Here is a 27,301-nt window from a genome sequence, read left to right as displayed (position 1 = left end):
GAGTTCTTCTCCGCCGGAACAAATGACAAAATAACATTAAAACTAAGTTTATTGAAGTTTGTTTCTCATAGCTTTCAGGTGAATAAATGTCTTCAAAATAAACCGATAAAATAAATATCTTCAAAATATAATATCGTACTATCTGTTGAGGTGTATTTACCTCTGTGTGTGTGTGTGTGTGTGTGTGTGTGTGTGTGTGTGTGTGTGTGTGTGTGTGTGTGTGTGTGTGTGTGTGTGTGTGTGCCAGTGTGTGTGCAGCAGCTGTGGAGCGTCCTCAGACCCTCTACCCTTCATTCAGATGGTCCACTACATCTCCACCACCTCTCTGTGGTAAGTCTTAGAGTGTGACTCTATGTTTAGCTCCTATACCAGAAGAGGTAAATTGCACCCCCCCGCACACACATTCATGTCGCTAGGTTACACTTCAGGGTCACCTAGGCAACCGATTAATCACTCTCTTCATCATGTCACACATGGGTAATTTTAGTTTTATATATACATCTTATTTATGTTGCACTAATAATGCTAATTATGTTTTTTTTTGTGTGTTTTGAATGTAATATAAATGTAACAAATGACAAAGACAATACCATGAAAGTCATAAACTAGAGCTCAGGAATGAATATCTGCTCCTCGTCCTCCTCAGTAACCAGGCCGTGAAGATGTTGGAGACGAGGGAGAAAGCGACTCCCGGCATGTTCGGGGAGCTGCTGCGAAACGCCAGCATGGGAGACCTGCGCAGCTGTCCCGTGAGACATTTTCATAACAAATGATTATTAATCAAATGGTTACAGCTTCGCAGATGTAAAGATTTGCACCGTTTCACATCAGTGTAAATGTTGTACATGTTCCTCCTCCTCCTCCTCCTCCTCCTCCTCCTCCTCTTCAGAGTCAGTGTGGTCAGCAGCTCAGGATGGCTCGTGTCCTCCTCAACAGTCCGGAGATCATCACCATCGGTCTGGTTTGGGACTCCGAACACTCGGACCTCGCTGAAGACGTCATTCACACCCTGGGAACCTGCCTGCGTCTCGGGGATGTATGAAGTTTATCTAAACAAACACATTGATGTACATCATTGAGTCATCGGCATACAGCGTTAGAAAGTCAGTTCAGCTGCTTCATTGAACTCTTCTTCTCTTCGTCCTCAGTTGTTTTACAGGGTGACGGAGGAGAAGGCCCGTCAGTCCGAGCTCTACCTGGTCGGCATGGTGTGTTACTACGGGAAACATTACTCAACCTTCTTTTTCCAGACAAAGATCCGCCGATGGATGTACTTCGATGATGCACACGTCAAGGAGGTATATTCAGACATGCATGGTGACATAAGGAGATGTTGGTAGTACGGCACAATGATAAAGAGCTGGGTATCTGTATTCTGAAATAAACCAGTACCACTCTACGTCAAACGATACCTGCAACCAAACCCTTTTGTGCCAAGACCTAGAAAGAAAATAAAAAATGTTTTTAAGGTTTTGCTCGCAGCCAATCGCTGAAATCGTTCTTGGATTTAATGTGACATTGCTTAATGCAGCTTGAGAGAAACCTTTTAAAGTTTAACAGAAATACTTCATTTATTTTCACTATTGATTAAAGGTAGGGTTCTCATTAAATTCACAAGATCCCCAGCAGTATATGAAGGAACTGAAATGAGCTCCACCACTGGGGGATATTTATTGAGGGTCACTGCAGGTATAGAAGCACAAATGTGAGTATGTGTTGGCAGTTTAAGGAAAGGAAATTACCTCATGTTGTAGTCGGTGATCTCTCTCTCTCTCTCTCTCTCTCTTCCTGTTTATCTTCACACCTCTCTATGACCTCTTTTCTTCTCCTCTTTTACTTCACTCTCTTTTCTGTTAATGCTGTACTCTAATAACATTGATGGAATCATGAGATATCACATTCTCTCTCTCTCTCTCTCTCTCTCTCTCTCTCTCTCTCTCTCTCTCTCTGCTGGTTGCAAAAACAAGGATATCCCTCTATTGTTGTTCTGTCCAGCTGGACATGACCGAGGGTGTGGTCAGAGCACTCACACACACAGCAGACACTTTTGCTCACACATCTCTTTCTTTCACTTGTACAAACGCACACATTTTTTCACACTCTGAGCGGTACATGGTTTACAGACAGGTCGGAGTTTTGGGATTTCGGGACGTCCTGTTAGATCTGAGCAGATCTGAAGGTGAACGAGGACTTCTTTTTTTTTTTTTTTTTTGGTGGTGGTGGTGGGAGAATGGAGTAAAAGCTGAAATAACAAGCAGGAAGATTTTTTTTCACAAACACAACATACAGACAGAAAGCAGGAAGACAGCGTTTTCTTTTCCAACAGCCTGATGAAACCGCCTCCAAAATTTCGTCTGGCGTCACTGTTTTAGCTGCCGAGCAGTGTTTTCGAGGTGAACAGGACGTCTTTACTGCGGCTGGTAAATTCATTTCCGACAACGGTTTGATGTGGAAAAGCTTTATATATGTGGTTAGTAGGGCTTAGTACTGTTTGTTAAAAGTTAAAATACAGGTTTTTTTGGTACTTCAAATCCCTAATTGAATCTAATTAGATTCAACCTTCAACTAAATTAAAAAAATTTAAAAAGTAAAAAATTACCTTAAACTCAAAGATTCAATTGAGATCTTAATTTTATTCTTTTGTTGTCTGTGAAGGCATAATTTTTCTTTTTAGTGACAACTTTAAGCATCAACCTGAAAATGAACTGAGCAGCAGAAGATATGAAATGCTGATTAAACATTAGAGGTGTGAGGGTACGCAGAGGTTCCGGTTTCCTTTAGGATTCATCGTCCTCTGTGTTTTTGTCGCTCCCTTCAGATCGGTCCCAAGTGGAAGGACGTGGTTTCTCGCTGCATCAAGGGCCACTACCAACCTCTGCTGCTGCTGTACGCTGACCCGCGGGGAACGCCGGTGTCGGTCCAGGACCTGCCCTCACGCTTCGACCTCCACCACCTCAACAAGGCCTGTTACGACAGCGAAGACTCGGGTAACTACAACACAGCTAGGAGTCGTAGTAGTAGCACAACAGCAAACATTCAGGTAACTAAACCGGAAACGGTAGTACTTGTTGTTGTAGTAGTAATAGTACTATGACAGACAAGACTGAGGTAACTAAAAGAAAGCTAACCGTTAGAGAAGTAGTCGTAGCAGTAGTCGTAACAACGTTGATGTTCAGGCATGTCTGCTATGATGTATATTTGTGTGTGCGTGTATATGAGCCCATCACCACTGACGCCTCGACTTGTTTACTAATCCCCCATCCCCCTCCACCTGCTCGGCCAGGCCGCGAGCAGTCAATCTCCAGCGACACTCGCACCGATTCGTCGACGGAGAGCTACTCATACCGACAGCCCTCCCACTCGCACCATGAGTCCCTGGCCAGTCACTACTCTTCTGACTCCCAGGGAACCGTCATCTGCACCGAGCGCCCAGACGGACCCCTGCACACCTCGCTCTGCAGCCTGGATACCGTAGGTGGGTAGCAGGAGGAAAAGTTGTCCGGGTGAAGTATAGGAGGCTAGAAATTAGGTGGTAGTGAGGTAGAGTAATGCCTCCAGTGAAAGTTCAATAGATCGGATTGAGGGATGGGTGTGTGCCTGACAATCTTTGGAAGTTTTTATTTTGCTGTACGACCTTGCTGTGCAGTCATTCACGCTCTGCCATTCGTCTTTACTTTGTGCCGCATGATGTGGTGACCATGCTGTAAACATCTGTTACCATGCTTCTTGTTGCTAAGGCCACGTGACGGACAGTGAGCAGCACCGGTCTCTGAGGAAGGGAGGCGGGGCCGGGGATAGGAGGCGGAGCTCTAGCCGCCACCGGCGATCTAAACACGACAACGAAGCCCCGTCGGCTGGTTACCACAGTGAGGGTAGGCGGGGGTGTTTGTGCTAATCAGGGGCCGATCACAGGGCAGAGAGGAAGCTACTGGGCAGGCTATTACAAATTTTTTATAAAATTTGTCCAACACTGGATTTTTAACGTTGATTTTTGAGAGTTTAAGAAGCTTGAAAACAATATATCTGCTTGTATTTAAGGATCCCTTCAATTTGGTTATTTTAGGAGCCGTGTTCAATATATATAGCATGCGTCACATTTTAGAGCTGAAAAATAAACTTTTATGTAAAATATATAATTTATACCAAATATAAAAGCACATTTTAAAGGTAAACTTGATGTTGATACCAATATATTACAAAATATTAAGAAATGGAAAGTAAGATTCAAACATATGCAAATGTATCCTATTTAACTTCTAATAAATTTGTCAGGCTTGAATGTTGAGTTGAGCTAAAGTAGGTGATCAGGCAGTTTTCCAGCTAATAACATAAACTGATGTTACATTGTCTTATTTTATTTTGGTAATTTCTTGCGGCCAACAGCACCATTTCAAAGACTGTTCTTTTCCAACATTAGAGGAAACTGAGCTTTTAGGGAAGCTGCAATAAAATGTTGAGGTATTCCGTTATGCTAACATTTGGTTGTTAAATGCCTCTTTGAGGGAAAAGAAGATATGAAATGCAGTTTTGTGACCACAGGAGGAGAACTTGTGTTGCTGTCATCATTTTTTATTATTAAATCATTTGTTATCTCTTCCTTCATTCATTTCTGCAGTCACTCTAATGTAATCTTACTTTTCAACTGGTCATTTTGTTTTTTTACCTTTCTTTTGTTCTCACACCTACTTTGTTCCAATTTCTTCCTCCTCTTCTCCTCTTTCTGTCCTCCTTTTTCTCTTTCTCTTATCCTCATTTCCTTCCTTTTCTTACTCTATTCCTCTTTTTCCCCCTCTTTTCTCCCTCCTGTTACTCTCTTAACCCCGTCTCTTCTTTCCTCCCCCCAGGAGAGACGTTAAAGGAGCAGCAGGTTCCTCGTCACCTCCCCAAACCTTCCTCCTCCTTCTCATCCTCAACCAGTCGCCTCAGAGACTTCAAAGAGACCATGAGCAACATCATCCACAGCCGACCCCTCTCCTCCTCGTCCTCCTCGTCTTTACCGGCTGCCGTCCTCGCCTCTGAAATCCACTCCTCCACCAACAACCACCACTATCCTGCCACCATTTCCTCTCCCTGCCCTTCCTCCAGTAAACCCCATGACTGGGAGGCCGACAGCACCAGCAGCGAGTCCAAATCCAGCTGCTCGGGTGGAGCGGGTTCAGGGAGATACCGGCCAGCGTGGAGGCCCCGCAGGGAGGCACTCAACATCGACAGCATCTTCAATCGCGAGAGGCGAAGGCAGGCAGGCTACAGCCCGCTCGGAGCCTCCCTGTCCGACGACTGTGGGGCTCCGGCCTCAGAGGGAGCAGATGCCTCCTTACCGGCCCAGGAGGATGCGAGGTCCGTCAGGCCAGGCTCCTCCTGGACTCTTCCTACCACCTCCAGCAGCCATAGAGGAGGTGAAGATAGACCTGAAAGTGGAAGGGGTAGTGCAGGACGTGCAGAGCTGCCTCCTCCTCCTCCCCCTCCTCCCAGGCTGATCCAGAGGATGGAGAGCGGATATGAGAGCAGCGAGAGGAACAGCAGCAGCCCAGTCAGCCTGGACCTGAACTTGGGTGACAGGTGAGCTCACAGAAAGTCCTGGTCTAGTTTGTCCACTGATGAAGGCCCTGTGATTTAAGTCCTATATTAGCTGCATTTTTCTAATAAATGCAGCTCTAGTTGTTTCTGTAGGTCCCAGTGTTACTTGTCAAAATGTTCAAGACATATTACTGGATGTCACTGTGCTAAAGCACGATTCTCTCTCTGTCTCTCTCTTGTCTTTAGGGACTGTGTCGGGAAGAAGCCTTCCTCTTCCTCCTCCTCTTCCTCAGGACCGGCATGGAGGAACATCAGATCAAAGAGCAGTGGAGCTTTGCTGCAGGAGCTCAGCTCTTCCAGCAGGGGGAGCCTCGGTACGAGTCCGACACATAAAGACCTCACTTCATGTCTCTATGAGCATCTTTCCATTGACTCTCTATGCAATCGCACCACTTTGTGTTCTGCAGACCTGTAAACTTGTTAATAATTATTGCACCTGCTTGAATTGAGCTGTACACACCTGTGTTTTTCTTTTCATCTTAATTTAGGGAAAGGAAGCCTGAGACATTGTTCCATCTGAGGATGTTTTACTTAAACTGACACTAATTTCCATCTTAATGTTGGTCAGAGAGACAAATCATTTTGTTCGACCACTCAAACTGAATATTGAATCTGGCTGATCTGAAAGTCTCATGTGGGGACACTATAGGCTGTTTTGTTGCCATAGTTCCCAGCGATGACTATATGCGTTTGTGTGTGTGTGTGTGTGTGTGTGTGTGTGTGTTGAGCAGCGCCCCCGGTTGGCCGCAGCGAGCTGGACGAGCTGCAGGAGGAGGTGCAGAGGAGAGCAAGGGAGGAGGAGCAGCACCGCCTGCAGGAGAAGGAGAGGGAGGCGGCGCTCGGCTTCAACCCCCGACCCAGCAAGTACTTGGACCTGGACCAGCTGCAGATCCAGGGTACACACACACACACACACACACACACACACACACGTAGTGCTTTCAATATCTATGTATTAACAATGCGTCATGGGAAATGTGGACTCAACTTTCTCTAGAAGAGGAAATATTAGTACATCAGTAAGTCAACAGAGATTCAGTTCACCACTGATCCAACGGTCAGTCATCTGGTGCGTGTGTCTGTGGGGGTAGGATGTGGTGTGGTACAACAGGAATGTTCCTCATTGAGCAACTCAAAGGGCTTGACTTAGCCGGCGCACAAAAGACAGAATGACCCACACTGTGTGTGTGTGTGTGTGTGTGTGTGTGTGTGTGTGTGTGTGTGTGTGTGTGTGTGTGTGTGTGTGTGTGTGTGTGTGTGTCCACTTTATACTTGTATTATTTTGTTTTTGAGATTTTTCAGTTGATTTTGAGCCGATTGCGAGTATTACTTGCCTTTCTTTAAGGTACATTTCTGTCAATCAACACCAAACAGTCCCTCAACTTCTCTCTACAAATATACAATGAATGAAGTCTTAACGGATGTTATGCTCTGTCCAGATTGTCAGAATTGTCCATATAGATATTGTAAAGGTGCATTATGACACTAAGCTGTACATTTACACTTTCAGAAGGAATTGGATGCCTTACTCGTCACTGAGCTGCAAACTCATTAAGTGTGCATGTGTTCGTCCTGCAGGTAAAGGTGATGGCTTTGAGAGATGCGTGTCAGAGGCGGAGCTTCTGCTGGACCAGTCAGTGCGTCTGGAGCAGGCAGGCGAGGTTGCTTCTGTGCTGTCGGCTGTCAACGAAGCCGTCTGTAAGCTCCTCCCCCTTGCCACACACGCAGACACATCCAGTACCTCAGACCAAATAAACACTGTGAATGAGGTCACCAGCCCTCTGCTTTGTTGCTAATGGCAACCAGAGGCAGCACAGTGGCCTGCTGATGACTGCTTGACATCAGCCAATGAGATTCCAATGTATTTGTGTCTCACTGAAGATTGTTCACACACACACACACACACACACACACACACACACACACACACACACACACACACACACAGAGCCCTGCTGGTGTTGTTTCTGCAGCACGACACACAAAAACCTGACAGCTGGTTGAAACAACAAGAACAGATGAAGAAATCCAAAACGATGCTGAGACATTAACGGACAGATTGAAAAGCATCAAATGTTAGAAATCTAAGGGATCAAAAATGATGACGAGAAGAATTTCGGCGAGTCGAGCTTCAGACAATCTTGAAACCTCTCCTCTAAATAAAAGCCCGTCAGGCCCACGACTTCACTTTACCAAGTTAATCTCTGGGAACACGGAGACATCATTAACTAGAAGTCCAGTGAGCAGTCGGACAATTAGATTAGCATGTTTCTTTATAATTTTGTTAATTTAACATTCTGTCTGAATATAATTTTACCATTTCATCATTGAGAACCAAATTAAGTTATTGATCTTTCTCATTCCCACCATACACACACACAGTCACATTATCATCATGTCAGATATTTGATTTTCTGTCAAGTGTATATTTGCTTTTTAAGATTTTTGCATGAAATCATCATAACAAGTTATTTTTTTCGACATCTTTCTTTTGTTTCGTTATTTATTCTTTCCTCTCTTTTGTTTTTGTTTTTTTCTGTTTTGTATTTTCTGTTGACATGTTACCCGGCTGCAGCCAAACTGCAGCTGGTGGCAGCTGAGGGCGGAGCTAGTAGTCACAGCCGGCTCCAGCGCTGCATGAGGAGAGCCCGCAGCCTGCAGCAACGCATGCAACTGCAGCAGCAGCAGCAGGACTCAGAGGCAATCAGACAGCAACCGCAGCAGCAACAGGAGGAGGGGCAGCAGCTGCAGGAACAGCCCAGGTACCACCTGTAGTCTGCTCAGCCAATCAGGAGTAGCATTAGTCACAATAAAATGTAATGTAAAATAGAAAAAAAATTCCAAGCATCCAAACAAGGCTAATTAATGGCATTTTAGAGATACACTTATTAGCTTTATTAGATGATGGATTCCAACCTCATCTCTGTGTGTATCCATCTGCCCTGTACTCCTGTGCAGTGCCTCCTACTATAGTGCAGGTTACCAGCTAGCATTGGTGAGCACAGGTTCTGGTATTAACATGGACTGGCAGTCTTGGGTGGCAGGAGCCTAGTATGTTAGGCCGCATTATTTACAGCTGAAGAAGAAGAACATACCCCTGATCATACAATCACAGATCGTTTTGTCTCCAGGTGGTATCTCTGTAGACACAATGTGTAGTTAGGTGTGGTGCTTCCACACATACCCACTGAAGCTACGCAGTAATGACATACAACCCCTTTTTAAGATAATTAAATCAGCAGCATTCAATATGTTTTTTGTTTTTTTTCTGGTCCAACATTTTTAATTTGTGACTGTAATGAACACTGCAGCCTGCAGGGGGCACTAGCAAGAAATGGAGTTGTTGTGGAGAGAAGTGTTGTCATGACCACTAGCTCATGCGAGTGTGAGCCATGGTGAGAGATTGTCGACACTCTACAGGAAACAACCTCTGAAACACACACTGACACACACAACGAGCCCAAGCTCTCGAATGACACCATCTGTTCCAAACATACTGCAGGCCAACACTTCCTCACCCGTCTCTCTCTCTCTCTCTCTCTCTCTCTCTCTCTCTCTCTTTCTCTCTCGCTTTGTCTCTCTGCAGTGAAAAGCCTATCTCGCTCCAAATACTTTTGACAGAGAGACACGGCGACCAGTCAGCTGCCAGTCAGGACCAACAGGCCCCGCCTCTATCTCCCTGCCATGTTAAGCCCCTCCCTCCCAAAACAAACTCAGTGTCTGACACCACCTGCAGCGCCGGGGCCCCTACAGGTTCCCCCAGAGACAACAGCAGGACCGGAGGCCCCTGCTTTCTCTTTGGGAAACCCCTCACCAACACCAGGTCCCTCCCTGCCCTGTGCGTGGACACCTGGGAGCAGAGCCCCCTGGGAGACTTGGCTCCACCCCCTCCATCTGAGGAGGCGGAGCATCCTGCCCAGTGGACCAGAACGCCCCCTGTCTCCACCCCAGCACAGGCCCCGCCCCCACCCAGGCCATATTCCCAAACCCCTTCACCTGTTGACACCAATGACAGGTGTCATCTGATGATGGAGGAGGTGCCTAATTCCACCCGACATCCACAGACCACGCTTCCTACCGCTAGCCCCAGGGTTGCCCCACTCCCATCCTCCTACCCAGTCAGGAAGTGGTCCTGTTTACACCTGGACCCACATGATGTTGTCGATTCTCCTGTTGACCCCCCAATCAGCTCCCCTCTTTACTCAGCCCCAGACCCCCCTTCCAATGCCCTCCCTCCGCCGGTTGTGAGCTGGTCCGGTCCGCCCTCCTCCCCGCCCCCCAGTCAGGACTACAGAGCAGCCCTGCCTGTGGAGCGCTGGGCGGAAAACGTCAACAGATACTACGGCTCCCAGAATGCAACAGGAGGGGGAGTGGCGGTGCCTGGTGAGGAGCTCTCAGAGCTGGAGTCCCTGTACCAGGCCAGTCTGCTGGCTCCCAGCATGCACCGGGGCAGTCGTGGAGTCAGTCCTCAACCAACCAACAACAAACCAGGTAGTTACTGCAGAAATACAAGTTCAGCTCAGGCATCCAAACCTCCTACAACAGGAGAACTCAGTCAATATTTTATATATTGTGTTTTAAAGTAATATCTCAAGTTAACTAGATGTTCCTAATTGATGCTAAGCTATCGACAACAAAACTCAACACTGTAATGTAAGCAGGTGGATGATTTGTCAGGATTACTTTCCCTGTGAGATCTGCAGCTACAGACTAAAGAAAAAAGTAATTTAGTAGTGGTGTCTCATTGCTGCCACAACTTTTACTGTTAGTGCTACATCCACTGTTGATAATAACGTGTGTGTGTGTGTGTGTGTGTGTGTGTGTGTGTGTGTGTGTGTGTGTGTGTGTGTGTAGGTGTGAGGAGAATGCTGTCAGAATCTGGACGGTCCAAAACACCAACGGCTGAGCTTGAGAGATACGCCTATAGAACACCCGTCACAACTCATAAGGTGAGGGGGGTGTTTTGTGTGTGTTCTTGTGTCTGATCATCATTTTACATGTTTCACGTGAAGCAGTTTTACGACTGCTCCTTTAGCTCAGTTTCTTTTGTTAATGTCTTAACATGCCTCTCTGTGGTCTCGTTAGCGATTTGTGACTTAAGTCTAATTACATTTCAGGTCTTTTTTTTTTTTCTTCTTTTAAAGATTTATTAGGTTTTCTTTCAAAGAACAAAGATAAACAAAGGGGATACAAAACACACACACACTTACCAGACCTCGTAGTCCGCTGCTGATCTGTGCTGCAGGCTAAAGGTTCCAGGCTACATCATGTCACTTTTTTTTAAGTGACATGAGAGGGTGGAGCCAAGTACAACCGAACACTAAATAAGACATTTTTAAGGCAAACGTAAAGGTTGCAATTAACGACGACTAACAATTAACAATTTTCACAAATTAAAGTTATACTTTCAAGACAAAAATGCTGAAAACCCGAAGGTTAACGCCTGGCTGAAACACACCGCAATGTCCAATTGAACTATGGGTAGTTGAGTTGCATTGTCGATAATGTAGGAGGCAGGTTCCGACGAGGAAGAAGAATGAATGGGGTTTCATTTTGTGGGTATTTATTTCCTGCTTTTTGATTGTAATTGTCTTGTTTATGGATGAACAACCCTTGATACCAGGAGGAAAACAATTATCTTGATAAAGTGAAGTTTGTAAAAATGTTATTCCCTGCTGCCCTCTTACCTCTGTGCAGTTGCCGTCAGGTGAAGACGAGAGCTACAGCGCAGCTAACCTGCGACGCATCGCCCGCAGCCTAAGTGGAACCGTCACCGGGTCACGACCCCAAAACCTCAGCCCCTCCGACAGCTGTGTAAGTTTTACACACACACACACACACACACACACACACAGTCGGTTTTCATTTAACATCCTGCTGCCGTGTTTGTACGATGTAACTGCAGCCTGGTTCATTTTCTGAGCAGCAAAACACACGTTATACACTTAAAAAGGGCCACTTATATACATTTGTCCACAGCAGTACATTTTTTTTGTACAACTGCAAGTAGTACTAAAGTACACAGTTCTTTAAAGGAAATGTCTTAATACATGATTAGGGCAAAGCAGAGCTGTTAAATAAAGTTTCATTGTTAAATGTCAACATTTTGGCAGCATGTTGACATTAAACTATTGTTTGTTTGCTGTTTTATCAGATTAGAATATTTATCTCAGTGTCATCTTTCGGTAGAAAGATTTTAGTGTTTAGACGTTTTTTAACCATCAACTTGACTTTTTTAATTTAGAGTGTGACTACGAATACTTTAACAAATGAGGTGGTTCTTTGTGTCATTTTAAAGGACCTCTTTTTAAACTGAGGAACACCTAAGAGCTTACCTTTTTTGTAGGTAAATAATAAAATGGTAAATAACAATCCGCCTGTCTGCTGCTGGAGTGCTGTATGTGTTACATACATGTTCATAAACGCCTCTACAGCAGTAAAACGCTTCCGTGTGAAACCCTGTGAACATATACAACTCTGTACAGCAGCCTCTGCTCCTCTACAGAACCTCTTTCTCTCAGAGTGCCTCTTCTCGGTTGCCGCTGGCGTTCAGCCATCTTGTATTCAGCCCTCAGGAATCGCCTCGGGCCGGCGCATTAAAGATTGATCACTGATTTAGTTTTCCATTAAGCTTTTAACCTTGGCACTCGCTGCGAGGCGAAGCCGGCCAGATCTGAACCGACAACTGAGGTTTGACTTCAGATATCTAACTGTCAAATCCTCCGTCTGTGGGAGGAATCCCGATGTTTCGCTTCAGCCGGAGGATTTTATTCCTCAGTGTCGGAGGGTCGATTGTATCTGTTAAAGGCCCACTGCAACATTGAACTCAATGGGGGGAATATTAAACTAAAAACAAGGTGATCTCTGACCTGCAGTCAGTGAGCCTCATAAATGATTTAACCGCTGACATGAAGAGAAATCGTTTCTTTAATGCAGTTCTGAACAGTTGAGCAGAATTAAAGCCCTCACTTATCACCATTTACTGCTGATGCCACACAGTTTGGCCCATCAGTTCCACGTTCCATCTCACCCTCATTAAGATATTTTAATTCCCATCATATTTAGACTCGCGTTGACTCCACGAGCCAGCCACACAATTCACTTCATTTCAGAGATATGATGGTTTGTCACACAAGATTTCAAAGACCGGGACAATAACTAAAAGAATGTCCCATTAAAACCTTACAGCTCCAGTTTTTATCATATTTTTTATGAAAGTACAATATAAAAATGTAAATATAATAATATCACCTGTCTGAAATGACAATGTATAGGGTGTCTCTGGTAGTGATGGACCTCCAGAGAATGATCCGCTGAATCAGCGGCTTTATGGCACTTTATAGTGAGTTTCAGCTCATTGTTCATCTGGTCGACCCACAACTTTACGGTTCTGGTTCACTCTCACTGCTCTCATAGCGCTGTGTTCTGAGAATTAAACAGTAAAAAGCCAAAACAAAGGGGACAAATCAGTGATTGCAGGTTTGAAGTAAAAGAACTCCTCCTCACCTTTATTCCATTTTTCGAAAAAAGAAACTTGCATCTTCGAGATGCAAGGTTTTTACAGGTGTCTGGATTTTATTTTGTCATTTTTCACAGTTTTTCCCTCCATGTTAACTTGTTTACATTTTTTATTTCCCCCTCTATTTTTTGTTCTTTCTCCAACAACTTGATTCCCCACCATCTTATTATTTACTTCTCTCCATTCTTTTGACATCTGTATTCACTTCTCATTCTATGCATTTCTTTTTCTTTTCTTCTTCTCTTTTCTGTCCCGTGTTCCTCTTTTGTTTTATCGTCCTCCTTCTCGTCATCATCTTTATTCCTTTTTTTCTTACCTCATTTCGTTCCTCTTTTTTCCATGTTTTGACTCCTCCTCCAACTTTCTCCATCACATCCTTCTTTTTATTCCTTTTCCCATTCTTTATTCTACCTCATCATCATTTTCTTTTATCATCTCTTTTTTTTCCTCCTCTTCGCCCTGAAGGAGCCCCCTGTGTCCAGGCCCCCCCTCAGACACTCTTCCTCTTCCTCCTCCCTCCTCCGTCGCCCAAGCGCCTCCTCCCTGCACGTCCCCTCCTCCTCCGCCTCCTTCACTACAGACCCCTCCTACCACCACCACCACCACCACCTCCTCCAACACCACCAACCCCGACACCACGGCCCCCCAGCTCCTGCACCACCTCCACAGCACCCTCCCATGCAGACATCACGGCCCCCGAACTCGGGCCTCTCCTCCTGGGGACACTCAGGTAACATACTGGCCCTTCACCTCCACCAACACCACCCAAACCACGACAACCGCCAAATAATACTTGTTTAAACGTTTGAAATCCCCCAAGCATTAAAACATCAATTCACTTATTTATTTTTCATTTTTTTATGTTATGATGTGGGGATTTATTCAGCAGCAAAAGTTTAAGTTTAAAACAACAATCTAATGTAATTTTATTTACTTAGTGACCACAACACATTTCATCACCTCTGTATTGTATATAAATATATAAATATAAATAAATAATTTACTATTTATGCAGCAGAGCTTTATTCCTAAAAATCTGATTTAACTAAAGAGATTCTGGCAGCAGCACCAAGTTTAACAAGCTTCAGGACTTTTTTCTGACTGGCTGAGGATGGACTGTGTCACTGTCAACATTTTTGTTTACAAAACAGATTTTCTGCATTGTGTTTTAATTGCATTTCTTCCTCCTCCTCCTCAGGAGCTGGACCGAGCTTCCAGCAGCAGTTTCTGGTTGTGTCTGACAGGCATCCGGCTCTCTCAGGTCAAAGCCTCCACAGCGTCGCGTTGAGTTACGGCACTTTGCCCCGGGCTCCTCGCCGAGCGCCTCCTCCCTCCTCCTCTACCGCCTCTCTCCCGAGACCCAGAGCCGGCTCCGGTCCTGCCCCCCCGCCGCCAGGTCCACAGAGTCTCTACGCCACCCTTTCCCACCCTCGCCGTTCTGCCAACACCACCACTAACTGTCACTACCGGCAGCCATCGCTGCCCGGTAATGTCAACGGGTCCACCCGTTATGCTCCACACCACCTCAGGGGGCCGGGGGAGGCCCCCGCTCAGCCGCTCCGCCTGGACGTGCCCCCTGAGACCGACTGGCGTCGTGACGCTGATTACAGGACTGTAAGCTCCACCTGGGACCCCCGCCCCGCCCGCCGCCACCAGCCCCTCCAGCGGACCGACTCCCACCAGCCTCCCCGGCCCCGCAGGGACCCCCAGCTCTGCTCGCTCTGCCAGCAACTTCCCGCTGAGCCGCCACGCCCCTACTGTCAGTCCTGTGGCGCATATGTGGCTCGATTCCGCCCGGTCAGCTGATCCAACCTGAGGCTCACGCCCCGCCCCGCCCTGCCCCGCCCCGCCCCGCCCCGCCCCCCTCAGAGTCCTGTTCCAAATGTCTTGTATCCATCAAGATAAAGATTGGGGGTTTTTTTGTATTTAAAATGTGCCAATATTTCTTTAAATCCAATGCTGCCCATAATCCTGTCATCACCTTGGTGGATATCTCACTTTGGAATAAGACTCTGTGCTTGGTTCTCATGTCTGCAGCATCATCTGGGGAAACAAACCGATCGTTTTCAACAGAACTTTTCACAACAGACTCCAGTATTGTTTCTTCTCTCCTGTATCTGTTTCTCCTCCGAGAAGCAACTACTTCAAACCAATTCAACCATAATCCTCCATGTTTTGTTCCCGGCCCGTCTCGCCCCGTCCTACCTAGTCTAGACGTCCACCACAAGGCCACAAAATCAAACACAAATCACACAGACGGATCTCCTGTTTCCAATCTATGAATGTCTGCTGGATTTAAGCACATATTAGATTTCTAATGCAGACAAAGCACCGTGATACATACCAGGACCACGAGAAGAAGGCTGACATGATGATGATGATGATGATGATGATGATGACGACGAAGGACAGAACTGAAAGAAAAGCAGTGTGACCATGAAGACATTGCTGCTAACCTACTGTCTCTTAAAACTGATAACAGTTTGATCAAAATATGAGGAAAAACTTGCATCAATAACCAGTTAGAGTTGTTAGTCTGCTGGGTGTCAGATTGATAATACACATGAGCAGCATGTTTATTTAATGGTAAGAAAAACAAAACTGAGAGCAGTTGAGTTTTTTAGTTGAAAAAAATGAAGGCTCAAACTATTTTGATAATTGATACCATTTAAGTTATTTAAGTCAAAATACCAAAACAACTCGTCATTCCAGGTTCTAAAATGTGAGAGTTTGCTGCTACTTTTGGTCTTACGTGATAATAAATTAAATCTTTTGTTTTGTCCGAGTCATTAACTACTTTTAAACTCATAATTTAGTGACTCTAAAATCTGCACAACACACTCTTTAAGTTATCAGCTTTGGATCACATTTCAGTTTCTATTTCAAATGTGCCAAAACATTTATTTTGAAAGGTTATAAGCATTTTGCAGATGTGGCATTATTTTTTTTATTACATTTCTTTGCATTCATCACAATTTAAAAAAAACAGAAAATCAAGATGAATGCTTCACAACAAATAATTCACAACATTCACTTTGACGAAGCAAAGTGTTTGTTGATTTCAGTTTATGCAGAGCTGCAACTTACAAAACACTTTCATTATTGATTTAATCATTTTCACAATTAATCGGTTAATTAGTTTAGTCTATAAAATGTCAGAAAATCACAGAGGACGGAGAAAACTAACGGATATTTACATCAGTGGAGCTGGAACGAGGGGATCTTTTGTTATAAAAACTACCAAAAAAAATGATGACGAGATCATCAATTTGCTGCCGCTTAATTTTTCTGATTGATGTCTTGAAATTGTAGATAATCAGCTAATCATTTGAGCTTTAGTGACTCTGACACCTGGTGGGCGAAGAAGAGTTTAAGATAATATCAGTTGAAGATCGATGTTTTTGTGATATTCTGATCTATAATGCAGCCGAACAGACGTTAGGTTTCAAATGAAGGACATCGAGGCACTAAAGAAAGTCAAAAAACTGCTTCTTTTCTGCCGCTTGTGTCTCAGAATATAAATCTACTTATTACTCTATTTATTTTTGTAGGCTTGTCAGACTGAGTTGTGCATAGATGAAACTATTCTACCTGAATATACTCTATTACTATAGTCTAATTTTCTAAAGGTAGTTAGTCGCCTTGTTTGGGATGTGGAGCCTTCTTGTACTGTACACAAGGCTGTTAGTGATTAATAACTAAAGCTTTTGTTTTGACAGCTAATATTTAGCATGATGTTTTATTATAGCCTTGAGAGACTTTGGTGTACATTTAATGTCACAACAATATATGCAGATCTTTCTTAGCGCAGCAACTCATTTAACTCTAATAACTATTTAGTGCACTTCAGAAGTGTTGGAGATAGATTTCTTTTATGTGCTTGTTGCTGGTTTCTGTTGACATTCTCCCGTTGTTGAGGGAGATGCTCTGCGTTACGTTTATGGGCTTGTTTTTGTACTCTGATGTCTTTAGATTGGTTTAATAGAGTCATGAAGGAACACCTTTTAAACAAGTATGCTGTTTTAATAACTTCTGCAGAGCTAATATGTCCTATACTGCCAAGAACTCAGTGGCTGCTCCAGCTCGTCTGGTGCTCCGGGTGAGTGGAAAAAACACCAAAACTGGAGTCAAACATTCATTCTGAATCATTTCACCTGAAGACAGTGGTAATTATAACTTAAAAGTAACAACGAACTAAGGAGCTGAATAATTGATTAGTTAGTCCTGATTTATTGATTCTCCATCGCTGCAGACACAATGTCGCTCTGAACTCTCATGTTTGACAGACAGATTGTCTGCTTTACAGAATATACATTGTATTTGATTTGAATTAGAGTTCAGACCAGTCCTGAGTTCATTATGATAGTAATGAAGTTATTTTTTCACCATGTCAAAGTTGATGGGCTGTTTGTTTTTGCTTTGCCAGATTTTATTTTGTTGATTTTTGGTATATTTTGTATGCTTATTTTTCTACATTGTAGACTTAACAGAGATGATACGATGATTAAAATGTTTAAAGGAAAAGTGTCTGATAGATTTTATTTTCCTTCAGGAGGAAATCATCAGCTGTTGAAGTTGCTGAGTCACAACTAACACATCAAACACCTGAAACAAATAAGTGTAAATTATTTCTGTCATTTGTTGGATCATTCATTTACAGTTCACTTAACCGCTCCCCTAAAAAGCAGTTTTCCAAACACAGCGTAGCAGCAGGTGCCTCAGTGCTTTCTCCACGTATTGAATCAGTGTATATAGAAGAAGCATTCAGATGTTTTTACTTAAGTCAAAGTAGTTTTACCACAGTGTAGAAAAACTCTGATCCAAGTAAAAGTCCAGCATTCAAAATATTACTCACTGATTTTTGTTGGCATACTATATGATGACATTTTTCATGACAAACTTTACGACGTACTATACGTTATTAGGGCCCGAGCACCGACGTAGTCAGAGCGGAGGACCTATTGTTATAGGACATACTATATGTATCACATTCAAGAGACAATTTGTCTATTTTCAGATGGGATTTTAGAGGAAATGGTGCATAGTTACAAAATCATTTCACCTCACGTGTATAGCAGACAAAACTCAAGGTGTCACTCAGAGAGAACCAGGACAATCTGATGTAGCATTTCAAAATTAAAGCCCTTCAAAATTGTATGCATGAGCTAACTTCAAATCACATTCAAGAGACAATTTGTCTAATTTCAGAGTTGATGTTAGAGGAAATGGTTTATAGTTACAAATTCGGCCCGCCACGTCATTTTATGTGGCCCGCGAATCCGCTAGTAAAAAAAATAAATAAATAAATAAAGTAAAAAAAAAGTTCTCATGCGTGAGCGAACTTCAAATGATGTCAATCAGAGAGAACCAGGACAATTTGATTTAGCATTTCAAAATTAAAGACTTTCAAAATGTCATTCACGAGCCAACTTCAAATCACCTTCATGAGACAATTTGTTTAATTTCATGTGAAATGGTGCATAGTTACAAATCCGGCCCGCCACGTCATTTTATGTTGCCCACGGATCAGCCAGTAAAAAAAAAAAAAAGTTAAAAAAAGTTAAAAAAAAATTCTCATGCATGAGCAAACTTCAAATGGTGTCAATCAGAGAGAACGAGGACAATGTGATGTAGCATTTCAAAATTAAAGCCCTTCAAAATCTCATTCACGAGCCAAATTCAAATCACCTTCATGAGGCAATTAGTCTAATTTCGGATTTGATTTTAGAGGAAACGGTGCATAGTCACAAAATAATTTCACTTCAGGTTAATAGCAGCCCACCTCAAGGTGTCACTCAGAGAGAACCAGGACATTCTGATGTAGCATTTCAAAATGAAAGCCCTTCGAAATCGCATGAATGAGCTAACTTCAAATCACATTCATGAGTTAATTTGTCTAATTTCAGATGGAATTTTAGAGGAAATGGTGCATAGATACACAACCTTCTGATGTAGCATTTCAAAATTAAAGCCCTTCAAAATCGCCCTTCAAAAGCCCTTCTTTTTTCTTTCCTTTTTCTTTCTCACAAAGTTAAATGTCTTTAAATACACATTAACATCAATCCAACTTATGGATAAATGTAGGCAGAAGATGTTATCTTTCAGTCAGAAATGCACACATTCAGCGATACACTGGAGCTCTCTCAAGCTGGGCACTGGTTCACTCACAGCGCGAGACTAGCCTGGACCTTTCCCTCCAAGTCTCCTGCACACAAAGAGGAGGACCTGCCCCTATCACGAGGCCGCATGTTACATGCTGGCTCTGTCAGGTTCCCCGTGATTGACCGAGAGCCTATTCAGTCCCCAGCTGACTAAGATCCCAGACACGAGGACGCACGTTGCAATATTATTTAAAAAGAAGATACCGTTGTAAAAATAGGTTTTTTTTTATAAAAAACAACATTTACTTCACCCACTTTTATTTGAATAGCTTAGTATTGAATGCACAATAACAAGCTATGTTTATATATGGCACTAGGCCCAGTTTAATACAAAATACAATTTTATACAATATATATAGTAGGGGGTCCCTGCTCCATCTCTCTATCAGTTTAGGGGTCTTTGGCCTGAAAAGCGTTGAAGACCCCTGCTATACAATAACGTTTCATCAAACTTCACGATATACAATACTATAAATTTTCTCGATATGCTATGCTAACTCTTTTTTTCATGACATTTTTTATGAACTGCTGTACCAAGACTTTTTGTAATGACATTTTTTATGACCTACAATACTGCGACTTTTTATTGGATTTAAAAAAAATACTATACTATGGCTTTTTTCATGATATTTTACATTACTTTGTATCATGGACAATACAGCAACTTCTGTAGATAAAACATTTGTATTAAGTTACACACTGACAGTTTAGATAAGAATGTTCTATCATCTGACTTTTCTATAAACATATTCATGATTTTGTTTACGCCAACAAACGGCTCAGCTGTTCCTTTATATAAATATATATAACATATACTGCTCTGTGTTTTTATCTTACTATATTGGTACTTTACAAACATTACACATACAGGTAACTTTAGATACAAACATGTCTTTATGTAAAATAAAAAATTCCCTTAAAAGACACATGATGTGATGACTTTTACAGACATGTTTAACTTTTCTCCTCAGCCTCAGAGAGAAACTTTCTGTTTCTGAAGATGAGCAGAGGAAGCTGAAGATTGATTAGGACTTCATGTTAAAGTGACACTGCAGGGTCAACAGCATGTGAGAGTCAAGTGTAACAGTAAGCCAACAACAACCAGATAAATCAAACACTTCTGACATATATATATATATTCCTCAACCGTTTTGTCTTACATACATTACGTAATGTCATTGTTTTGGGACTTGAGACAGGATGTGGTTAGCCTAGCTTAGCATAAACACTGAAAGCAGGGGCAAACACCTAGCCTGGCTCTGTCGTTTTGTGTCTCTTTGTGTTCATTGTGCGTTTGAAGTTTTGTGCTGGAACTATTTCTTGTTCAATATGTGTTTTTTTACATTTCTGTTTGTGTCCACATTTAACAAACAAAATAATACATTTTAATCAGTGAGCTTTAGAGTGCTGGTGTGTTTTTAAACTTTGAACACAGCCAGGCCAGCTGTTTTATATGTGCATCCAGTCTTTATGCTAAGCTAAGCAAAACAACTGCCTGACTCCAGCTCTGTACTGAACACAAAGACACAGAAACAAAGAAACACATCTCCGAACTCCAGTTCGAAGCTTGCTTGAAGTAAGTGGCAATTAGAGCGAGTTGGAAGACACAAACGAGGAAACTGAGAACATGCAGTTGAATCTCAGTTGAATTGTTTCTTTGAATTTCTTTCAGACCTTTTCTAGTTTGACAAGCTGGCAGTATGGCAATCAAGATTTTAGATTTATCAGAACTGAATGGTGGTTTAAGGGTTGAGGGTGCTTTGGAATAAACCTCCACTAACTGGAATATGTTTGAATATGTTTTAACTCCCAGAGTCTCTGATCAGTGTCTTTCCTCCAGCCATCAGATGGTCCGGTGGAGCAGCAGTATGGTGAACACATTGTCCTCGGACTTCGCCCATACTGCTCCCTTCAGTTCCAGCCTCACCTCTTCCCCCTCCCTAAGCTGCAGGAGGCCCACATCGGTGACCGGCCCAGCAACTGTCACCTCCCGGCGGTGTAGAGACACCGGAGTTCCGCCTGACTCCCTCTTCAGGACCACGTGGGTGGGACCAGGCCTCAGGTCCAAGGTCAGGACGAACAGGTAGATCCCGTTCAGCGGAGCCGCGAAGGTGCCGGTGTCGGAGTAAAACTCACCCCGGTTCAGTGATGCTTCAAACACGATGACACTGTTCAAAATGCTCAAAGGAGATCCAGCCACAAGCAGCAGGGAGTCTCCCGATAGGCTGGGCGGGACAGGAGCAACACCTGGAGAGGAAAGGAGGGTCAGGAGTCTGTACAAGGTGGTCTCTTGATGAACCACAAGCAAAAACAACAGGGAAAACCGCACTGAAAAAGTAAGAGAGGTTTAGATGGAGAAACCAAAATCCTGCTTGCATCCAGTCTACACTCACCTGATATCTCCCTCCTGCTCCGATGGCTTCCTCCTCTTCCTGATCCTCCTCTCTTCTTCTCTTTCTTTCCGTCTTTGTTCTTCACCAGCTGCCACAGTTTGTCGAGCTCCAGCGTGGCGTCAGATCCCACCAACACGTCGGCGTTACTGAAGACGTTTTTGAACACCCTCAGATGTTCCTCCAGCCCCCTCTTCAGCCACATCACCTCCACCTGCAGTTTAGACTCCACGTCACCGGGCGGCGCCTCCCTCTCAGCTGAAGCGTTATAGGATTTCTCCTCTAGCTGGAGCACCTTCAGCCTCAGTTCCTCCACTGTTTTCTCCAGATTCCACAGATCACTGCCGTCTCCTCCGTGCTGAGGACGCCTCCCCTCGGGGTGGAGGAGGAGCTGGCGCTCACGGGCTGGAACTCCACCACTGTTCACCCTCATGCTTCCAGGGAGCCAGTCGTCAGAGAGAAGATGGGACGAGGAGGAGGAGGGCTGGTCAGCAGATGGTACCTCCTCTTTATCCCCTGGGCAGCAGAAGGAGAAATAAATGAGTCCTAGTATTTAAAAAAAAAGAGCTTGGGGTGGTGTTTGCGAGGTCTAATAAAGGCAAAACATTCCTGTCATACTGTCAAGTTGCAGTACGAATTCACTGTAATTTACACAGTGTTTTACAGTACTACAGTATATCCATTTTATGTAACTATATTCTTGTACACTACATCTCAGAGGGAACTTTTGGGGGTCATTCCTATACACATAATGGGAACATGACAAAATGTTCCCCCAACCCGTTTTCATCCCCAACTCGTCACCTCTTAGGTTTAGGAAAAGTCAGTATGTTTTAAAGTATGTTTTCAGTATGTTTTAAACAACCAATCAGTGCTAGTCAATGCAGTGACAGAATCTTGATTCATACTTGATATTTGATCGCAGTTCACAAGCTTCACGAGCAGAGATTGACAGTTGTGTTCGAGGCTCCTCCACTCTGATTGGTTGTTTTGATGGGAAAACTGGACAGTATGACAACAAACATCCTGCTGCCTTTGAGTTCAGGAAATCCAGAGATGAAGCTTTAAATGCATGCATAAATTTAGCTAATTTATGTAATAAAACTTCTCAACCAGAATCTGTTTGTACTCAGTGAGGGAGTGGACACATTGAACATTGTTTTAATCTGCAGCCTCAGATTTTATTTCTCCAGCATGTGCATTTCTCGGTGCAGGGGAAATTGAGATTTTATTGTTATCATTTTATTTGTATAGTTGTAGTAGTTTCTTCCCGCCGCCACTAGATGCTGCTACAAAGCTGTATTTGACTCACAGCTCAGACTAATTTAACACAATACTCACATACTGTACATTAAAATGTGGTTGTGAAGGGACTAAATAAATGTATTTATTAAAATGTATTTATTCATATTCGTCATGTATGTAAATTTTTTTCTCATTCTTTTCGAATTACAGTATTTGTTACATGTTGGGAATAAACTAAAACATTGCTGTTGAATGCCTCTAACAAACAGTCACGTTTCAGTTTACATTCGTGTCTGTCCAAAATTACTTCATAATTTTATTCTATTTGACATGTGTGTGAATTTGTCATAATTAGCATATCAATTATTGAGTTTTAGGATGTTTTGTGGGGTCACAATGACTTTTGACCGCTAAAATCGTATCAGTTCATCATTGAGTCCAAGTGGACATTTGCACCAAATTAGAAAAAAAATGCCCTCTAGCTGTTTCTGAGAGAGAGACGGCAACCCGAAAACATAAAGTCTCCAATAAATATTAAATCCTTCAAAAATCATTTTCATGTCTATTTGTGGATGTGGCATTCATTTGCATGATTAGTATTTCATTTCATGTTAGTATAAAACTTTTGGATTTTATTAATAATCAATTAATTTAATTCATTTAATCAATAACATGATGTGGTACATACAGTGTGGAGTTAGTGTTTAGTCTGGATTCAGGACAGAGCGACTGTTTCCTCTCTGTTGCATGCAGGTTTGTTGACACGACTGTCAGGACAAAGACTGTTGGCTCTTGATTTGTGATGTGTTAATTGAAGCCTGATATTAATTCAGCTGAACTGAACAAATTTTTACATACTGTGGATTTTGTCATTCATAATTTTTAGTGTAATTGTGTTCAACGTACAGACATATACATACATATGTTTTAAAATCTAAATCAAACCATTAAATGCTTTAGTTGTGGGACCAAATCACTAAATTGAGTGAGAGATGTATCGAAACACAGTAGTGAAACATGTACTCCGATCTTTTACAAAGTATAAGTAGTAATGCTAAAGTGTAGAAATACTATGTTACAAGTAAAAGTCCTGCATTTAAAATTTGACTAAAGTAAAAAAGTAAAAAGCATTTGCTTCAAAATACACCAAAAGAAATAAATACATACGCAGAATGGCCCATTTTAGGATAACATATACACCATATTATTATATTTTAATTATTGATATGTTCATGTGTTCATCACTGTCATGTTGCAGCTGGTAAAGGTGGACCTCATTTTAACCATTTTATATACTGCTGGGTAGCTTTATCGATAATAACACTTCTACTCCACTACATCTATTTGATAACTTCAGTTCCTGTGTCGAGTCAGATTAGTAATACAAAATATTATCAACTAATAAAGTCTGATTTGTTAAGTGGCATGCAGTGGAAATACTCACGTAAAGTACAAGTACCTCTAAATTGTACTTGAGTAAAAGTACCACCAAAATTAAACTCTTTGTAAGTTTAATAGCTGAAGTACAAACTAAAGCTTCCTCCGGGTGGTTCCTACCTGGCTTGTTGCCCAGCAGGGAGGTAATGCTCAGGTTGTGTCCTCTCAGTTTCTCCTGCAGGAGCCTCAGCTGCTCCTTCAGAGCTGGGATGGAGTGGGCCTCCTGGTCCTGGACGGGCCACTCCAGGAACTCCAGCACCTCCTCCCCCAGCAGCAGCTCCAGCACGTCGCTGTGTCGGATGACGTCCGTCAGAAGAGACTTGAAGGAGCCGGACAGGTGTTGCATATCCTCCACCACCTTCCTGTCCGCCTCCTTCAGGCCGGAGACCTCGGCCAGAGCGACCATCACCGAGCTGCTCAGCCGGGTCAGGCTTTGATCCAGAGTCTTGGTCCTGTTGTGCTCCGAGGCCAGAGACTCCTTCACCTGCAGGATGAGGGAGAGATGTTTAATTTCAATTAGTATTATTCTAGTATTCTGAGAGAAACTAGACATATTTAAGTTATGAAAACAAGCTTGTGCTCTGTTCTGTCTCTGGTAGGGCTATCTCAACTTTTAGGGGCCTTTGCTCTATAAACAATCAACTGAAACTCAATATGAAGCTCTGCAAAGCTGAGGATTCAGCTGATAGTAATTTCATAGAAATATGTCCTTTTAGTAGAAAACCATCAAAGGATTTTATTTTTCATACCTGCTGGAGGCCATATTGGAGCACCTCCACTGCCGGCTCCCAGTCACCTGCTCCGCCCCACTGCCCCGCCCCCCCATCGCTTTCCTCATCCAGGGCTAATCTGTTCTCATTGGCCAGCTCCGTCACATTAGCCACGCCCCTCTCCAGTCGAGCAATGGCGGCCCTCAGCCCCTTGCAGTCGCAGCCTGTGGAGGAGTTGTGCTTGTAGAAGGTGTCGTACAAATAGTCCACGTCCACGTCCATCTCATGCAGCCGCTCGACCTGCTGGCTGAGGTTCCCCGCCAGCTCGCCCACCTGCCTCAACACCGCCTCCCTCGCCGCCTCCACCTCCAGCCCCGTCTCCATGAACTGGATCTGACTGGTCCTGGCCGTCCGGTTGATGTGCTTCTCCAGCTCCTTCAAGTCTCGCCTCAGCTGCTCGACGTCCCCCGAGTTCACCTCCACGTCCTCCATCAGGCCGTCCACCTGCACAACATGTGATGAGGGATTTATTAATTTAGCTTTTAAACCTTTTTCTCATTTCTTTAGTAGCTTGTTATCTGTTTCATTGATTTTCACTGTATCATACTATATACTGTACATGATATAAGCAAAAAGTACAGACACAAAAACAAGATATGTATGATACTTACTGCTGCATTCAAGCACCTCTATCTGGAGATACATAACTTGTTTTTGTGCTGCTGAATGTTGACTTCAGTCATACTGTGGCTATCTATAAGTCCAAACAAACATTCTGCTGTGGATTTTCTAGTCCTGATAGAAGATTTATTAGGAATCAAGAAAAGAAAAATTAATATCTTGAGCACATCATTTATTATTAAATAATATAATCTATCTAATAATTTGAGCAGAAAATGTATCTAAATCTGTTTTTCAGGATGTTGGGGGCTTGTAATGATCCCCGGAGCATGAATACTGGTGAGTTTTGCCCCCACTCCCTTGATGGGTAGAATGTCCATGTAGTTTCCTAATCCCATTCCTGCTCTCCAGAGGATGAACCCTTTAGATAGCAATGATCCCAAGGTTTTTGTCTCTAGCACCACCCTTAGGACAAACTTTACATTTTTAGATCCAGTGCTGGTAAAGCATCAGGGTGTCGTTTGTTCTGTGAAACAACGTTATAATCGTGACCTTATTCAACACTGCAGTCTGCTATGGGGCGCTATTCAACAAGACTCTGCACTGATTAATGATCATGGCTGACAGTGACTGTGAACAGAATTATGGGTAATGTAGATCCAGAGGGAATTAATGTGTTTTGGTTTGACCCACCTTCACTGTGTTGTTGACCACCATGTTGTCCAGCCGCTCGATGGCCTCCCAGAGTGCCGCGGTGTATGAGGGCTGCATCGGCGGGTGAGGGGTCAGCAGGGAGGGAGGAGGGGGAAGATCCTCCAGCTGATCCTCAGTGGTCTGATCCTCCAGCTGATCCTCAGTGGTCTGATACTGATCCTGGTCCAGCTTCAGCTCATTTAGTGTGGCATTCATGGCCTGCAGGCTGACCTGGGATCAGAGACAGCAGTTACATGGCTTTACATTGGATGAAGTAAACAAAGAATTCATTGCTTAAAAAAGCAACAGGGAGATTAATAAATATGAAATGAAAATAATTAGAGAATAATGAATCCTCAATAGAGAGCTGTTCCCGTTGTCCGCCGACCTGCAACATCTTCTGGTGACGTTTTAGCCTCATGTCGATGTCCGTCTTGAAGCTGGTGAGGTTGTAGTGTAGCATTGCATGCTGGGAGTGCAGCCTGTTCTCCAGGTCTGTCCGCTGGCTGTCCATCTGCCTCCGGACCTCCCTGACATGACGAAACGCCTCTTCCAGTTTGGCATCTAGGCGCTCCTCTGCTGCATCATCGAGTTCGGGACTGGCCGGGGGCCCAGACTGCATCTCCACCTCCAGCTGGCTGCTCTTCAGCTGGGCCACGTCACGGGCCAGGTCCCCTACCTGCCGGCTCAGATGCTCCAGTGAGCGGTTGAAACCCTCCAGGACCGGCTGCAGCTGGGACATGACCAGTGCCATCATGTGGGGGACTGGGAGGGCAGCAGGACTGTCTGGGTATGGGAAGGCATCAGCATCCACCTCATCAACTGGAAAAAAAAATATCAGATGACACATTTTTAGTTAACATATTTATCAAATTTATATATATTAAATATATATATCAAATATATATTGTGATCAAACTAAAATATTGAATCACAACAATGCCAAAT

General features: G+C 43.4%; 2 protein-coding genes across 9 annotated transcripts in view; one reads left to right on the top strand and one right to left on the bottom strand.

The window, feature by feature from the left end:
• Positions 1 to 18,931, top strand: part of usp54a (ubiquitin specific peptidase 54a) — a 48,063-nt gene extending 29,132 nt beyond the window's left edge. For 5 of the 8 annotated variants that reach the window (XM_068719375.1, XM_068719393.1, XM_068719385.1 and 2 more), the window contains 17 exons: positions 248 to 330; positions 647 to 749; positions 890 to 1,036; positions 1,149 to 1,298; positions 2,819 to 2,987; positions 3,284 to 3,475; positions 3,738 to 3,872; positions 4,845 to 5,559; positions 5,764 to 5,891; positions 6,309 to 6,473; positions 7,156 to 7,275; positions 8,153 to 8,339; positions 9,164 to 10,068; positions 10,432 to 10,526; positions 11,275 to 11,391; positions 13,562 to 13,826; positions 14,295 to 18,931. In XM_068719375.1, coding sequence (XP_068575476.1) covers positions 248 to 330; positions 647 to 749; positions 890 to 1,036; positions 1,149 to 1,298; positions 2,819 to 2,987; positions 3,284 to 3,475; positions 3,738 to 3,872; positions 4,845 to 5,559; positions 5,764 to 5,891; positions 6,309 to 6,473; positions 7,156 to 7,275; positions 8,153 to 8,339; positions 9,164 to 10,068; positions 10,432 to 10,526; positions 11,275 to 11,391; positions 13,562 to 13,826; positions 14,295 to 14,902 — 4,284 coding nt within the window. In that variant the 3' untranslated portion in view covers positions 14,903 to 18,931. Of the gene's footprint in view, positions 1 to 247; positions 331 to 646; positions 750 to 889; positions 1,037 to 1,148; positions 1,299 to 2,818; positions 2,988 to 3,283; positions 3,476 to 3,737; positions 3,873 to 4,844; positions 5,560 to 5,763; positions 5,892 to 6,308; positions 6,474 to 7,155; positions 7,276 to 8,152; positions 8,340 to 9,163; positions 10,069 to 10,431; positions 10,527 to 11,274; positions 11,392 to 13,561; positions 13,827 to 14,294 lie in introns of those variants that run through there. The other 3 variants (XM_068719402.1, XM_068719428.1, XM_068719436.1) reach the window with 3 other exon arrangements.
• Positions 18,932 to 19,498: 567 nt separating this feature from the next.
• The window catches only part of mmrn2a (multimerin 2a), a 31,934-nt gene continuing 24,131 nt past the window's right edge, over positions 19,499 to 27,301 (bottom strand). Inside the window, exons 6-11 of the mRNA XM_068719447.1 lie at positions 26,742 to 27,175; positions 26,354 to 26,584; positions 25,079 to 25,543; positions 24,450 to 24,813; positions 21,651 to 22,163; positions 19,499 to 21,504 (exon numbers count right to left, since the gene is read on the bottom strand). Of these exons, the coding sequence (XP_068575548.1) occupies positions 21,101 to 21,504; positions 21,651 to 22,163; positions 24,450 to 24,813; positions 25,079 to 25,543; positions 26,354 to 26,584; positions 26,742 to 27,175 (2,411 nt within the window). The 3' untranslated portion in view covers positions 19,499 to 21,100. The remainder of the gene's footprint in view (positions 21,505 to 21,650; positions 22,164 to 24,449; positions 24,814 to 25,078; positions 25,544 to 26,353; positions 26,585 to 26,741; positions 27,176 to 27,301) is intronic.

Source organism: Cebidichthys violaceus, unplaced genomic scaffold, assembly GCF_023349555.1.
Source record: "Cebidichthys violaceus isolate CVI_PGR_0920_01 unplaced genomic scaffold, fCebVio1.0.p SCAF_10, whole genome shotgun sequence".
NCBI lineage: Eukaryota > Metazoa > Chordata > Actinopteri > Perciformes > Stichaeidae > Cebidichthys > Cebidichthys violaceus.
The sequence above is the reverse complement of the archived record's forward strand: the minus strand, read 5'-3'. Positions and strand labels throughout refer to the sequence as shown.